This window comes from Danio rerio, chromosome 13, assembly GCF_052040795.2.
Source record: "Danio rerio strain M-AB ecotype USA chromosome 13, GRCz13ab, whole genome shotgun sequence".
In the NCBI taxonomy this organism is placed as follows: Eukaryota; Metazoa; Chordata; class Actinopteri; order Cypriniformes; family Danionidae; genus Danio; species Danio rerio.
Window position 1 is genome coordinate 40,316,287 of NC_141033.1, and position 18,273 is coordinate 40,334,559.

An 18,273-nucleotide genomic window follows, 5' to 3' on the forward strand; every position below is an offset into this window, starting at 1 on the left:
ATTGTAATTTACATTAGATGTTGCCAACGCTATTGTTGTCTTTTGGAAGGAATGCATCAATAGAGCTGCCATTTTAGGGTACAGCTCCTTTGAAATGGATGTGGGACCATAGTGCAGTGTAGGACTGCGGCCATCCAGAGCCAGAGATATACACATATATACATTTATCTATGATCGGCAGTTTTCCCAGTGGTCACTATGCAAGTATTTTTTTTAAATTACGAAAATTATAATTGTACATCACTTTTCTACATCGATTGGTAAGTGATCGCACGGGCATTGCCAACAAAGAGCATGTGTTTATGTGCATAGAAATGTATCATCCACTTTCCCTTTTAAATTTGATCTAATCCATGTCCTGAAACACACCCCCTCTCTCGCTTTCACTTCTCATTCTAACGGAGAGAGCGATTCGTTTGTGAATGACTCCCTGACGAATCCCCATTATGAATGACTCGTTCACTTAGCCGACAATAATACGTTTCTGGCATCGCAGCGTCTTGTTGTCATATTTAATTAACATTATTTGCTGATTTTATTCAACAAAACTAGCATAAACCTAGTATTAATTGCGAGTTGGTACTACTTTGCCTTATGGTCAGTGCAGTAAGAGACTGTATTATCATCAATACTTGTTTAGCAAAAATGTTTGTAACATACAAAATTGTAAAAACGAAATCTTATTTGAAATGTTCTGCCTCCGTGTTTTGTTTTCTTTGTTTTCTCTTTATTACACCCCTACACAGTGCTAAAGTCCAACATCTTCACATTGGCGTTAGTCAATTGACTAGTGTGGTTGAATAATATTTGTCCTCGGAGCACTGTACAAATTTGGCGGCCCTGAGCATGCATCAGTAGCGCCGCCATATTTGTAATAGATTTGACATACTAAAGTCAAATACAGTTTTTCACTGTAATAGGAATATAACATTTTAGACCAGCAAAAGTTTGTCTTCTACTGATCTTTGCTCCTGTAGTTGCTAACACTATCTAGTGAATTTTTCAGAATGAACAAAGCTAAAAAAATTCACTCTATTTGCCAATTTGATGGTTTATTTTCTTGGCCGAAATTGAACATTCAGATGCTTTGTTAGAACCTAAATTTTGTGCAGTACAAATACACTCTCAATGGATGTCTGTATCCCATATGACAGTGTACAAAAGATACCTTAAATAACCATATCGAATGATTTTCATGCAAAGGCACTGCATGCTTCTCTTTGCTGTATTATTGTGGTGCTGGAAAACAACACAACCTCTACCTCCTAAGCAGTTTTTACAGGTGACGTATCATCCATTTATTTTCATTCGTTCTAGTCAACAACTGTTTGTGCGCAAGGATTTTGCTCTGGTGAAAATAAATAGCGTTTTGTCAGCTCTGTGCTAGACTTGGAGATATTTAGCATTTCCTGATTTCCTTTCCTCATGACACACAGAAAAACAAAATAAATAAAGACACAAGATTGAAAATATGCACATGTGAGCAACTCCTCACAAAACGAAATCTGTTTGATCCCAAACACTTTCCACGAGATGATTCTTTAATCTTTTGATGCAGAGTCTGGTGATGATGGAATGAAAATACAGGAAGTCACATGATGTGTGGGTTAAGGCGGTTTAGGACAGATGTGCCATTATGTTATGAGTCTATTTTAGGTGAGTGTGATGTTAACAGTGCGTCAGAGAGCACGGTGTGTGTCCTTTAAACACCACTGACGCCTCAAACTGCTTCCAGCAAGACAAGCTCACAGGATCAATCGCAAGATCAATCTATCGGACTGCCTGTGGATTCTGAGTGCTACTTCTTAAAAAAATCTTTGAAGTTACAGTTATGTAAAGTATTTATTTTAAGCTTGTCAAATCAAGATCAAATAACAAAATAAATAAATGTAAAAAGCCTACCATGATCAATCGCAAGATCAATTTATCGGCATGCCTCTGGATGCTGAATGCTAACTTTGATGCCGGATGTAACTTTGAGGTTAGAGGTAAGATGATTTTACGATTCTCAGATAGAAATAAAAATAAATAAAATAAACATGTTGGCTAAAACTAGGGCTGCACAATATATCGTTTCAGCATCAATATCGCGATGTGATCCTTCATTGCAGGATCTGCAATGTCAAATTCAGCTTCGGTTTGTTCATCCCTCAGGAATTTTGAGTGTATACAAATAACTTAAATACTCTTGAAATCTTACAGTTGTAGATCTTAAAAACAAAGCAAACAAGCACTCTTTGTTTTAAAGGATTAAGATTTCAAGTGTATTTAAGTTATTTGTGTACACGAAATTTCAATAATGAAAATTTGTTGCAGTGGCGCAGTAGGTAGTGCTGTCGCTGCACAGCAAGAAGGTCACTGGTTCGAGCCTCGGCCGGGTCAGTTGGCGTTTCTGTGTGGAGTTTGCATGTTCTCCCTGCAGTCTCGTGGGTTTCCTCCGGGTGCTCCGGTTTCCCCCAAAGTCCAAAGACATGCGGTACAGGTAAACTGGGTAAGCTAAATTAAATAAATGAACATTTGTTGCATTTAACATTTATACAATAAAGACTATGCAGTTTTATTTGCTTACATTTGATTATTCAACTTGTACTTGAATACAGTTTGATTTTTGCACCAAAAAAAAAATATATATATATATATATATTTTTGCAGATTATCTGGCCTATGACATCATCTGTCAATATAAAATTATGAGTGCTTTCCAAACGGAGCGGTTCAAGTCATCTGGTGAAATAATTATATTCGTATCACAATAAATGTGGCAGAAAAATTAAATATCACAATGTCTGATTTTTCCAATATCGTGTAGTCCAAGCTAAAACTATTGAAAAATACTGATGAACAACAAAACCATAAATTAATGCATTCTAAAAGTCAGTGAAAAAAATTAAAAAACCTTTATCAATATGGCTATTTAATAAAACAGCACCTACGCGTTTCGGCAACACTTGCCTTTATCAGGGTAACCAGATGTTAATGAACTAGCCATATCAATAAAGGCTTTTAAAAAACGTTCACTTTCTTTTTGAGTGCCTTGGACTTATGATTTTGTTCTTTATCTTTATGAATCCCTTATCCAAAGAGCAACAACACATGAACTACTCCTGAAGTACTTTTGGTTTGATTTAGGATTTATATTGAATAATATTGCTCGAAATGTTGCCTGCCCTGCTAACTGAATACGAATAGTTCCGATGCAAAATCCTCTTTAGTGCCATCTGAAAATACAGTTAGACTCACCAAAAATTCAAAAATTAAATTACATTTATGCAGATTATCTGGCCTATGACATCATTTCAGTCAATATAAAATTTTAAATGCTTTCCAAATAGAGCTATTCAAGTCATCTGGTGAATTAATTATTTATACTTACTTTTCAAGTGCCTTAGATGTTTTATTTTGTTGTTTTCAGTATTTTTTAATAGTTTTAGCTAGGGATGCACGATATTGGAAAAATCATACATTGCGATATTTTGTTTTTCTTCGATATTGCAATGTCTTATTTTTCCAATATTGTGCAGCTTTAGCTAAAAGTCAGCAAAATCATGAGTCCAAGGCACTCACAAAGTAAGTGAAAAACATGAAAAAGCCTTTGTCAACATGGCTATGCTACATATAATACATATACTGTACATATGCATTTCGGCATCACTTGCTAATCTAGCCATAATAATAAAGGCTCAAAACTCATAAAGGCACGAAACAGCTTGAGAGCGAGTACGTTTTCATTTTGGGATGATCTATCCCTTAAAGGCAGGGGTGCCCAAACCCGGTCCTGGAGGGCCAGTGTCCTGCAAAGTTTAGTTCCAACCCCAATCAGACACACCTGGGCTAGCTAATCAAGCACTTATAGGCTTAAGTTGGAGCTAAAATCTACAGGACACTGGCCCCCCAGGACTAATTTTGGGCAGCCCCGCTTTAAAAAAAAAAAAGCCAAAATGGAAAAACAGAACCAAAATAATAACAAGCAAAATAATTCTGGTGGATGAAATTATTTCAGTTTCCTGAAAGGTAATTCCAGCAGTTATTGCTACAACAAATCACATCTTCTACAGTATATATTGCCTGGCAACTCATTTCATTTATTTTTTTTTCATTTTTAATTTTTTTTTTAAATAAAATCATGATCACTGAATCTTATATTCTTCTAAATGTATAAGATCATGATCCCTAAATCGCATTTTCCAAATGAAGTCTAAATTTCCGAATGCAGCATTAAATCACTGCATAAAACAGGCTCAACACCCCCTCCCTATAATTCCATTAGTCCAGGCTCATTTGAAGAAGTCCAGCACATCCAGAGTTGAGCGACTGCCCAGAGGCAGCGAGGCCTTGGCTACTAATCAATACTGATTGATGTTATCTGCTGTTATCGGCCTTTAAATTCAAATGTCAGTCCCACTCGGTGTGACACTGGGAGATTAGAACACTCAATTTGGCATTGCTGTCTGATAGAGCGACGTCTGGTTGCTCTGCCTGGCGTGCAGTGCCAAGCGGTCTTCAAACCACGCCACCCAATTAGATTACAGCAAAATAGCAGCACTTCGTTTCCCTCTAAGCACAGTGGAGGAGATGAAGAGCTATCTGTGTAAGCAGATATTCGACTTTAGCTGACTTAACACTGTGAGGTAGAGCCACGGAGAGAAGTGCATTAGTTACACGCTGCCGTTGTATGTCTTCACAGCTTTGTTCTTCCAGATAATAAAACAAAAGCAATTGCAGCGAGTACAATCCGTGACTACACGTTGATAAATTAAGTTCCGGAGTTGCCTGATTTAAAGCACTCGGTGTGCTCATTATATTTGGATGTGTATTAACTGTAGATGTGATGAAAGGTCAGGAATTAAGTCGGACTGGGAGTTTTCTTTAAAACATTAAAGTTAGTTGTTCACATAACTTGACGAAATGATGAAGTGATATTATTCTTCCGTTTTTCCACCTTGCCGAATTATAATAAATTGTCAATGCAACTTACAATGTTTATCATGACACCAAATAACTATCCATGGAAAAGTGTTTTGAAATTATTATCACATTTAAAGTACACTAAACATCGATACGTTACTTCACTTAATGAGTAAACCTAGTTGAATTGACTTAAAAAAGTGAGTAAACCCATCGTAATGTGGAACTCTTAAGTTAATGTAACCTAATTGTGCTAATTATGCACAGTTCATTTACCAAATTTATTTTTCATGTAAATTCAAATAATTGCTATAAATACACTTACAGGGTACTTTATTAGGTACACCTGTCCAACTGACTTTCTAATCAGCCAATCACATTGCAGCAACTCAATGCATTTAGGCATGTATACATGGTCAAGACGATCTGCTGCAGTTTAAAACAGAGCATCAGAATGGAGAAGAAAGGTGATTTAAGTGACTTTGGATGTGGCATGGTTGTTGGTGCCAGACAGGCAGGTCTGAGTATTTCAGAAACTGCGGATGTACTGAAATTTTCACGCACAACCATCTCTAGGGTTTACAGAGAATGGTCCAAAAAAAGAGAGAATAGCCATTGAGTGGCAGTTCTGTGGGAGCAAATGCCTTGTTGAGGCAAGGGGTCAGAGGAGAATGGCCAAACTGGTTGGAGCGGATAGAAAGGCAACAGTAACTCAAATAACCACTTGTTACAACCAAGACATGCACAAGAGCATCTCTGAACGTACAACATGTCGAACCTTGAGGTGGATGGGCTACAGCAGCAGAAGACCACACCTAGTGCTACTCCTGTCAGCAAAGAACAGGAAACTGAAGCTACAATTCTCAAAATTGGACAATAGAAGATTGGAAAATCGTTGCCTGGTTTGATGAGTTTGTTGAATTTCTGCTGCTACATGCGGATAGTAGGGTCAGAATTTGGCATCAACAACATGAAAGCATGGATCCACCATGCCTTGTATTAATGGTTTAGGCTGATGGTGTTGGTGTAATGGTGTGGGATATTTTCTTGCCATACTTTGGGCCTATTAGTTTCAATTGAGCATCATGTCAATGCCACAGCTTACCTGAGTATTGTTGAGCATGTACATCCCTTTATAACCACAGCCAACCCATCTTCTTATGGCTACTTCCAGCAGAATAACGTGCCATGTCATTTAGTGCAAATCACCTCAGACTGGTTTCTTGAACATGACAATAAGTTCACTGTAATCAAAGGGCCTCCACACTCGCCAGAACTCAATCCAATGGAGCACCTTTGAGATGTGGTGGAATGGGAGATTCGCATTATGGATGCGCAGCTGACAAATCTGCAGCAACTGTGAGATGCTATCATGTCATTATGGACCAAAATCTCTGAGGAATTTTTCCAGTACCTTGATGAATCTATGCCATAAAAGATTAAGGCACTTCTGAAGGCAGAAGGGGGTCCAACCCAGTACTAAGGTGTACCTAATAAAGTGGCCGATGAGTGTCCATTGGACAATAAACACCAAATATGATATCAATACTGTAAAAATAACCACACTTTTTTTTTTTTTTAGCAAATAAACAGTTGCATGTAAATGAGAGTAAAGAGGTTTGCTCAACATGTAAACATCCTTACCCTGATTATTGGAGCACATGTATACCTAATAAACTCTTAATCATTTGTTTCAAACTGGATGAAAAAGCGTTTTTGAACAAATCCTTTGAACGAATCATTTATTCAACAAACAAACAGAACATACACATGGAAAATTTGTTGAACTCAGGTAATGAAAAATTCGTACCATGTTTTGTATTTTTGGGTTCGGTCTTAAAGGGATAGTTCACTGAAATTTAAAACCTGCTATTTATTTACCGTCATACATTTATATGTAATCAGAAGCTTGGACTTCATATTAGGTTAAGATTCAATTTAATAATGTTGTAATTAATTGTAAATTTCTTGCACAGACTGATAGTTTTGCTTAATAAAACCTTGATGTATCATCAGAAATCATTGTGTTTTGCCTGCATGTATATATTTTGACCTTTAAAGTGTACTGTTAGCTTGCATTTTTGCTATACTTCTTCTGTAGACATAAATAAACTGTACCTGAACTATAAAGTTTTATCACAGTACTTATAATAATTCGATTTTTGTAACAGAAGCGACAACTAAAAACAACTAAATACTGAATCACTTTCATAAAAAAAAAGCTGAAACATGAAACATGAAAGCTACATGAAAGCTGTTCTCGTGATTATGCTTGTCAAATGTTTAAATGACATCCCTGAATTGTTGTCATTCAGAAATAAGACGCGTGTAGATGTTTGAATCCAGCTCGTAGTCTTTTAACAATTAATCATGCAGATCTAGTTCACTGTAAGCCTCGGAGTTCAGTAAATGTTTAGTGAGTTTGTAACGAGCACAAAGCACTTAGCTACACTAATTGGAATGCTATTTCAACGGCTTGCATCAGTAAAACAAAACTGCTGGGAATACAGTTCAATCTACCACCTATGGGTCTATCCTCAAAGACGGAGGTGCATGCAGAAGACGGAGGAAAACAAACCTCACAATGCCACAAATATCAAACAAAACACCCCCCGGCCACACCGGCTTCGTCATGTCTCCGTGGATGCTGGTGTAAATAAGCGTCTGCGTACAAACCTTGACGGGACCTACCCTCATCGCAGAGGAGACCCTGCCTTCCGTAGGGGCAAAGACACGCCGCTTCCAGCTGTGTCTGGGGAACGCAGGTGGCGCCGCGTGCACATGGGTTTCGCTCACAGGCGGTGAACTGGCACAGCTTACCGGAGTAGAGCGAAGGACATGCACAGAACCAGCTCTCTGCATCGCTGCACACAAGGAACCGAAATAAGGGGGGAAAAAACAGAGAGATCATTAGTACACCAATGAAATGTACCCGCACTGCATCATTACCTTTGGTGGAGTTTGCGTAGAAAGCATAAATTGGGAAGGGGCACTGGGGGGTTGAGACTGTCAAAACAGCAGAGGAGAATACAAATGAGAATACAGAGCAGAATGGATGGAAGTCATACATCACCGGCCTGAACTCAAGATCATCCCTGCCAGACCAACGTGAAGTCATCTTGTAGTGCAAGACTAAGCTAACACTGTTATATTTTGCAGCATTATATGCATTATATATATTACATATAGGAATGAAATATAAGCACTTGATTTGATTAAAATCATTTATGCTTGTAGATCTTTAAGTCAGGACAGGACAGTCTAAATTAATTTATTTTTAATCTGTAAAAGGTCAGAAGAAAAAGAAAAATACTGTATATATATGTTCATTCCGCTGTGGCAGCCTCTGAAATAGAGACTAAGCTGAAGGAGAATAAAGGAATGATGTATAATAATCAACAGTAGTGCATATATATATACAACAGTTCTGTCTGGTTCTAGAATCTGATTGGCCGATGGCCAATACTTCCGGCCCTTGTAAAATCCCAAAGGTTCTTTTACCGCGCACACACAAACTGCGCAGCTAAGGGCCGTTGCAAGAGGCGCTATAATGTTACAGCAGAGGAAGCTAAAACCTGTCCAAACACTGCTATTTTCACAGAGCTTCTTCTGTTTCTGTATTTGGGCATCCAAAGGACACGACACAAAGACAGGAGTGCTAACAGTTCAATATTAATTATGTTCCAGAGAATTATAAAAATACATAGCAAGCATGATTTGACAAAACAGCATCCAGAATCTCTCCCAGTTCAGTGCTGGATTCGGTTAAAATCTCGAAGATTGAGAAGCAGCTACAAGCAGATGCTGTGAACTCTGAGCCACAACTTGTAAGTGTTTTTATTTGTTAAAATTGATTGTGACATGCACAGTGTCTAGCCTTAACGGTATGTTGTAGCAAAGATGTAAACAACGGGAAATGCTGTTTGCCACCGATATGTATGTATACACACACAGTTGAAGTCAAAATTATTAGCCCCTTTTTAATTTTTTTTTCTATTTTCCAAATGATGTTTAACAGAGCAAGGAAATTTTCACAGTGTGTTAAATATTATTATTTTTTCCTCTGGAGAAAGTCTTTTTTGTTTTATTTCGGGTTAAATAAAAGCATTTAAAAAAAAAAAAACATATTAATTTCCAAATGATTAGCCCCTATAAGCAATATTTGTTTTCGATAGTGTACAGAACAAACCATTATTATACAATAATTTGTCTAATTACCCTAACCTGCCTAGTTAACCTAATTAACCTTGTTAAGCCTTTAAATGTCACTTTAAGCTGTATAGAAGTGTCTTGAAAAATATCTGGTAAAATAAATCAGTTATTAGAAATAAATTATTAAAACTATTATGTTTAGAAATGTGTTGAAAATACTTCTCTTAGTTAAACAAACAAAAATATATATGATGTTAAAATGTTCATGTTCAAATGTAAAATGTTAGAATATACAGAATTTGGCATACATTCCATGTCACTGACACAATAGTCAGAAATAATCAAATAATCTATTAAAATCTTTTTTTTTTTTTGGATAAGATGCAACTTAATAAAATATAAGAATTATACATTATTCAAAGTTCTGTTTTTTTGTTAATAAAAAAAACCAAGGATGCAATACATTTCAAATTAAGTCTTTTGAACTTTTTATTCAACAAAGAATATTAATAATATCTTTTAAAATATAAATAAATTGTAATATTATTTCGTTTTTGATCAGGTAAATGCAGACTGGAAAGCTTAAAAAAATCGAACAGGCCAATTCAATCATGAATATAATTGAACTAATTAGCACACATATTAATATTAACAAATGGGATTTAATATCATAACTAATATTATCATATCAAATCATCTTTGTGGTTCTGTGGCATCCAAAATCTTAATAAAAAAACCTGGTGATTTCAACATGCAGAGAACTGTCCCTATTTTAAGATCACAGTCCAGTCATGCTGCTACTAATAATAGCGTTGACTCTCTACAGTGCTTTCAGACAGTGCTCAAGGCTTCATCTAGTCCATCTTAACCGAAATATATATTTATGAGAATCCTGAAGTATACACATAATGCCCATTTCCTGAATGCTATATGAGGAGTCAGTGAAAAGTAAAAAGCAAAAAGGTTTCCGTAAGTCAGTGTACATGAGCCAAAACTTATTGAGTGCACCTTAAAAAAAAAAAGAAAACCACTGATTCATTTAAATAAGAGCATAACTGAGCCTGAAGGCCATGTGAAGAAGCAGACTCCCATTCTGCTGATGTTGATCGAGCCTCACTGTAAGCGAATGATTAGAAATGCTCCGGCTAGCGGCTCAGAGCCGAGCTGCAATCCCACAAACGGAACTTTTATAATTCCAGCCTTTATCCCCAAGCGAGAGGTAGAGGGTGGGCCGGCACGATAAGCAATATTCAGACAAGAACTTCATAAGGTGCCGGAAGATGTAGACGCTTTTTCAAAGGTATAATATCAGATACAGGAAGCATCGGAGGAGTTTCAGATCTATAAATTAATAATGTGTTTTGAGCTGCAGCACAGCAGAAATGAAATATTTACATTCTGTCACTGGGATTTAGAGCCAGTGCAAGTGAATGACACACACACACACACACACACACACACACACACACACACACACACACACACACACACACCCACAAACACACACACGAGCACACACACACACAAATACAAAATACTCTGGTAATGCTTTAAATAAAAAGAAAAGTAAACCAAATTTATCATACTGCTCTCCGTAATACTTCATTCATTATAAGGTACAGATAACATTATTGTATACACTCACTGGCCACTTTATTAGGTACACCTGTCTAACTGCTTGTTAATGCAAATTATTAATCAGCCAATCACATGTCAGCAACTCAAAGCATTTAAGCATGTATTCATGGTCAAGATGATTTGCTGCAGTTCAAACCGAGCATCAGAATAGGCAAGAAAGTTGATTTAAGTGACTTTGAATGTGGCATGGTTACTGGTGCCAGACGGGCTGGTCTGAGTTTTTCAGAAACTGCTGATCTACTGGGATTTTAATGCACAACCATTTCTATGGTTTACAAAGAATGGTCCGAAAAAGAGAAAATATCCAGTGAGCGGCAGTTCTGTGGCGCAAATGTCTTGTTGACGTCAGAGGTCAGAGGAGAATGGCCAGACTGGTTTGAGCTGAAAGAAAGGCAACAGTAACTCAAAAAAAAAACACTCGTTACAACTGAGGTATGCAGAAGAGCATCTCTAAACGCACAACACATCCAACCTTGAGGCAGGTGGGCTACAGCAGCAGAAGACCACACCTGGTGCCACTCCTGTCAGCTAAGAACAGAAAACTGAGGCTACAATTCGCACTGGCTCACCAAAATTTGACACTTTTAGCAACCACTCAAAACACACTAAACCAGTGGTTCTCAAACTTTTTTCATCAAGTACCACCTCAGAAACAATTTGTCTCTCCAAGTACCACCAAAATGAGCATTATTGAAATACAGTAGCGTAGTAGGCCAGGTAAAGCAGCTACAACTCTGCACGGTTAAAAAAAAAAACGTGGCAGATTACCTCAGAAATATAGGCTATTTGTCATATATATCATATTATATACATCATTTTTGGTAAATTTTAAAATGTGTGTAGCATGTACATGACATATTTCATTCCTCCTCCGTACTACTATAAGGAAGCCTGCGTACCACTAGTGGTACATGTACCACAGTTTGAGAACCACTGCACTAAACCATTCAAAACACACTAGCAACCAAACAAGAAATATGTCAAATTTTATTAAAAAATATGCTAACCTATATAGTTATAACTTCTTAAAAACTACTTCAATGATTTAAACTTTTACAGTTTTTTTTTCTAAATGCTTAAGCACAATTTTGAAATTAAGGCTCATTTTGTTAAAACACTACACACAATTTACACAAACAGCAGAGCACATCAGAACTTTTGCAAAATGAAACACTTCATCCAAAACTTTACAACTATAACAAAACACAGTTTTAACACCGTACAGAACACACACACCTCATTCAATTTAAATCTGTTTGCTTCATTTACACACTGCTGTAATCAATCATAAACATTTGTATCATTTGTATCTGACTAATACTGATATAATCAGGGTTTGAGAGGTATTGCTATAACATACTCAAACAAACAGACTGTATTCACCAAACAGTGATAGACTGATAGCTAAATATTGCCCTATCCTGACAAACCATACAACAACGTAAAGCTTATTTATTCAGCTTTCTGGTGATGAATTTATTTCAATATAAAAAAAATTAAATCCCCTGTCTCCTGTTTACAAATCCTCCTCATTTTCATGTTGTCTTCCATACTGCAACATTGGCTTATTTATTAAAGACTAATATTTATAGCTCCTGTAAAACACATTTATTGAAGACTACTATTTATAGCTAAACTACTGTAAACATGTTTATTGACAACTAATGGTTTGTACCTAATGCTTTTTTTTAATTGTGGTTACAGCTGATTGGTGTGTTTACAGTTTTGCAGCAGTGTGTGTGCACACCTGATGGCTGTGTTCAACCTATGATTCATGTGTGTGTTCATTTGAAGGCCTTTGCTTTGAAATTGCAAGGAAATTCCATTATGAAAAATGTGTCAAAAGCATCCAAGTGTGTTTAGGAATTTGCATATCACTGTGTGTAATGTTTTGCAAAAGGTGTGAAGCTGACAATGTGCTTACAGTTGTGCAGATCTAGCCCTGTGTTTTGCTCCTTGAGTGTATGATCTTGCTAATTGTGGGAAAAGTTTAAATTTGTTAGCAATCATGAAAAACTGTAAACTACTTCAAACTTTCATACTAGGCTTTCTCAGGACACAATAAAGTTCGTCAACTTTGCCTGCTTCAAGGCGTTGAGATTCTTTCTCTTTATCAGTGATAATAACAACTTTAATGGAGTCTAATCAACTTTAATGAAGATTAATTACAATGGAGTTAGATAAATAATTGATTTAAACATGACATCCTTCAACTGCTTTCTGTTCTCGATTATTGGTTTGTAGCTTTACAAAATATCTGAATTTTTCAATCTGACTCACTTTAATCTGAATTCTAGTGCCTTGAAAAATATCTAGTAAAATAATACATACAGTCATCGTGTTAAAGATAAAAGAAATCAGTTATTAGAAATGAGTTAGTAAAACTATTATGTGTAGATATATGTTGAAAATAACTTCTTTCGGTAACACTTTATAATAACTACACACTATAAATCATTTATTAAGCATTAGCAAATAGCGAACTCATTATCTGTTAAGCATTAACTCTACATTAATAAACGTTAGTAAACAGTTTATAACTGCAGCTACAAATGCTCTATTCTTGACTTTTAAGCACCTATATAATGTGTTTAATGATTGTATTTTCATACTTAGTTAATGATTTATTTTTCATTACTAAATTAAGTATCACATTATTTACAAACCGTTTGTATTAAAGAGTAGTTAAGGGTTTTTAGGATCATTCAGAAACCAAAGTTTATATGTCTTATTATTCAGGCATATAGTAATGGTTATTGTAAATGTTAAAAAATGCTTTATTAACTCAACATTATGCAGTTTTGTGACCTAATCTAAAGTCAGGACTATTCATGCTTTATAAATCCCTTATAAATGACAAATAAAGGCTCAGTTAAATTCTAAACAGGAAGAATGACATTATTCATTCCTATTCATTTAAAGATATACAAATGAAAATGTACTTCAAATGAAAAATAAATCTTTGCAAACTTATCTAAAATAAAATCACTATAGAGTTTAAACATTGCATCTTATTTTATTGTTTAATTAATCTATTGTTGTTGTTTTATCCAGTTGGATGTCATATTTTGACACTCCTGTTATTTGGCAATGTTTAAACTTTACAGTAATTTTACTTTTTAGAATGATTGCACACAGGCCCGTGCAGAGACTGTCCAAAGGGCATGTGCAGGAATAAATTTTTGAAGAGCGGGGGGTGTCGCGGTGTCGCAGTGTTGTCGCGCGCCTACTGAAGGTCGGGACGGAGGGTGTGTCGCGTCGCGGGGGCACTTTTGATCATTTTGGAAGGGCACTTTCTATCCAAGCCTAAAAAGGGCATGTGCAGTGCACAGGTTGAGCCCTATGTGTGCACGTGCCTGATTGCACAGATTATCGTTCATTTGATACTGAGCCTTTAATAGTCATTTATAAGGGATTTATAAAGTATGAATAGTCCTCACTTTAGATTAGGTCACAAAACTGCATGAAGTTGAGTAAAGCATTTATTAACATATTAGTTAACTATTAGTATATGCCGGAATAATAAGAATTATAAATGTTGATTTCAATAGTTTATTAATCATTTCATCAACTCATCATCATTAATCATTAATCAATCACTCAATCATTAATCAACTCATTCTGAATGATCCTAAAAATCCTCAACTACTCTTAAATCCAAACAGTTTGTAAATAATGTGATACTTAATTTAGTAATGAAAAATAAATCATTAACTATGAAAATACAATCATTAAACACATTATATAGGTGCTTATGTCAAGAATACAGCATTTGTAGCTGCAGTTATAAACTTTTTACTAACGCTTATTAATGTAGAGTTAATGCTTAACAAATAATGAGTTCACTATTTGCTAATGCTTAATAAATGATTTATAGTGTGTAGTTATTATAAAGTGTTACCCTTCTTTCTACTTAACAGAAATTGGGGTAAAAATATACTAATAATTCAGGCGGGCGAATAATTCTGACTTTAACCGTGACTGCATTTACAGTATGCAGACAAACTTGCCACCTCCCCGCTCTTTAAGTCACCTGGTTTGTACACAAGCACCGTTCCCAGGGACAGACAGCGGACGGTTTGTCAATGCCTTTCAGGACAGCAGGGGGTAATGCTGCGGCAGACTGCGAGATTATTGCCCCGCATTATGTAGAACATGCAAACACATCTGTTTGTGTGACGGATTGCCCTTCACCAGCCATGCGAGCTCAGACTGACGCAGGGAACAGCCAGGAGAAACACTCAGGTGTCTGCTGCATATGGAGAGCCCTGTACGCAGCCAACTGTGCATGATCACAGGAGATGTGTTTACCACTCTTCAAAGACAGTCTTGACATTGCAGTGACATCTTCTGTATTTTGATCGTGACACTTTTACACTTAAAAAACAACCCAAAAGAGGGAACCAATTTAACAAAATCAAAGTTGGAGTTCTGTAGGCTTTTAGCCGATTAACTTTGAGCATCTGTACCATTAATAAATAAGTGAACTGTCAGCGTATTTATATATTTAAAGTACACATGAAATAAAAATGATATTTTGTGGCTTTCAGCTCATGTATTTTTGAGACCATCTACATGCTAATGTGCTCTCAAAATATTTACACCATTGGAAAGAGTTTAACAATGTTTTTAATTGTCTGTTATGTTCACCCAAGCTGCATTTAAATGATCATAAATACAGTAATAACTTTTATATTATGAAATGTTATAAAAAAATTAAATAACTCAATTAAAAAAATGAATATACACTGCTTAAAAAGGAAAACGAACATGTAAACATCCCAGATCTGATTGAATTTTGATGTAATGTCCTTAAAACAAGCCAAAAATGAAGCTCTGTAGTGTGTGTGGCCTCTGCATGCCTGTATGTTCTCCCTACTATGCCTGGCCATGCTCCTGATAAGGTGGCTGACAGAATGTACTGCAACGTGGCATTTTTGGATGAAGCAAGACATGATGTCTCAGATATGCTTAATTGAATTCAGGTCTGAGAAATAGGCGGGCCAGTCCATAGCATCAATGCCTCTGTCTTGCAGGAACTGCTAACACTCTAGTGGTAGTGGCATGTCGAAAAGCTCATCAAGGATCTACCGCAGGATCTATAGTTGTTAAACGTGATATTTATTTTAATTTAATAAAAATAAAAATGAATATGGACTGCTCAAAAAAAAATAAAGGGACTGCTAAAATAATAAATCATTGATCTGATTAAATGTAATATTATTATTAAATACTATTTTTTTTACATAGTTGAATCTTAAAACAACAAAATCACACAGAAATTATCAATGGAAATCTAATTTATTAACCCATGGAGGTGTGGATTTAGAGTCACACTTAAAATTGAAGAAGAAAAACACACTATAGAGGCTGATCCAACTTCGATATAATGTCCAAAACTAGCCAAACTGAGGCTCAGTAATGTGTGTGGCCTCCGCATGTCCGCATGACCTCCATACCATGCCTATGCATGCTCCTGATCAGGTAGCGGACAGAATGTAGTGCAACGTGGCATTATTAGATGGAGCATAATGGGACATAATGTCCCAAATGCGCTCAGTTAGATTCAGGTCTGGGGAATGGGCAGGCCAGTCCATAGCATTATGCCTCCATCTCGCAGGAACTGCTGACACTCTGGTGGTAGTTGCATGTCGAACAGTTCATCAAGGATCTACCGGTGGATCTATAGTTGTTAAACGTGTGATATTTAAAGAGAAATATACCCTGCTCGGAAAAAAAGGAACCACTAAATAAATGAACTATTCTTATTAAATTCTTTGTTCTCTAAATAGTTGAATCTGCTGACAACAAAAATCACACAAAAAATGATCAATGGAAATCAAATGTATTAACCCATGGAGGTATGGATTTGGAGTGACAGTGCAAAAACACACTACAGGAGGATCCCACTTAGATATAATGTCTTTAAAACAAACCTAAATGAAGCTCAGTGGTGCGAGTTGCCTTCCACGTGCCTGTATGACCACCCTACCATGCCCAGGCATGCTCCTGATAAAGTGGCAAACAATCTGCAGTGCAATGTGGCATTATTAAATGGAGAGAGACATGATTTGGGCACCTTTTTTGCCCAAGACAAATTTCCTCTCGGGGACAAATAAAGTTTATCCTATGATGTCCCAGATATGCTCAATTGGATAAAGTCTGGGGAATGGGCAGGCCAGACCATAGCATCAATGCCTTTATCTTGCAGGAACTGCTGATACACTCCAGCCACTATCACTAGAGAGAAAGCACTGCCAGCATTCAAAAATGACCAAAACATCTGCCACAAATCATAGGAACTGAGAAGTGGTCTGTGGTCACCACCTGCAAACCCATTCCTTTATAGGGAGTGTCTTGCTAATTGCCTATAATTTCCACCTGTTGTCTGTTCCATTTGCACATCAGCATGCGAAATTGATTGTCAATTAGTTTTGCTTCCTAAGAGGGCAGTTTGATTTTACAGAAGTGCGACTGACTTGGTGTTACATTGTGTTGTTTAAGTGTTCGCTTTATTGTTTTGAGCAGTGATTTTCCCTGTATCATTAAGCATAAGATTTATTATTTTAGTGTATGTGTATGCAAAAGTGAGTTTATTTAAAAAAGAATCATATTAAGTAATATGTCAAGTTTTATGTTTCAAACAACTTCTGTGAAAATAAAATATTCAGATATGTGTGAAACCATGGTAAAACAACATACTACTCATTAAAATGTGCAACATTTTTGTAAAACTGATATTTATTAACTACATACTTTTAAAAACAACAAAAGGCAACAACATTTTATTTACAGTATGCTAATGAAAGACCACTCTCAACCAACATTTCCCACTGGCATCATCGGTTTAAGCTTTTTAGACTGAAACTGTTGCTAAAACAGGTTCACAGAGGTCATTCTGCATTCATTTATACAAATATGCTGATTTAAATTAACTTGATGACCTTGGAGTATTATGCAAGACAGCCAAGAGACTGAAACCAAGACCATTTGTCTGTGTTTGGGCAGAATTGAGGTGAATCGGAGGTCGTGCTACAAAGCATGAGATCTTAAAATAGGAAAAAAAAAAAAAAACACCAAATCTTTTCTTTGTAACATATGTGATGATCTGAAAACCATCCGAATAGACATTTCCCTCAAAAACTGAATCAAACGACTGCCCGATGCACTCTTTTCCCAGTGCATATAACAAGCAGCCATCTGACCATTTCAGCTGAAGGAAAGTGAACTTATTGTGTGTTATTAATTTAACAAGGAAAGTGTTGTTCTTGTTGCATCAAGAGTTTCGTTCTTATTTTTCTAAATATAATGTGTTAGATTTCTGGTAATGCACTTCTGCTAGTTGTATTACACTGACTGTGTAGTTTATAGTGGCTTGCTAACTTTTATTATGAACTTCAGAAAGACTTTGAGCAGTAAGGGGGTGTCATAACAGCCAACAGGCAAGTTTAAGCATTAAAAATACCTGCAAGACATTTATTTAGACCACAATCCAAGCACTAGCACTGAAATACTTTGAAAGCAAATTACATCTAAGAGAGATGACTTCATTGCTTTTTTAATAATTCCAAGTTTAAA

The 18,273-nt window shown here is 36.2% G+C and overlaps 1 protein-coding gene across 9 annotated transcripts in view; it reads right to left on the reverse strand.

Moving 5' to 3' along the window:
* Positions 1-18,273, reverse strand: part of eys (EGF-like photoreceptor maintenance factor) — a 531,033-nt gene that overhangs the window by 20,733 nt on the left and 492,027 nt on the right. For all 9 annotated transcript variants that reach the window (NM_001442782.1, XM_087277984.1, XM_087277990.1 and 6 more), the window contains 1 exon segment: positions 7,597-7,769. In NM_001442782.1, coding sequence (NP_001429711.1) covers positions 7,597-7,769 — 173 coding nt within the window.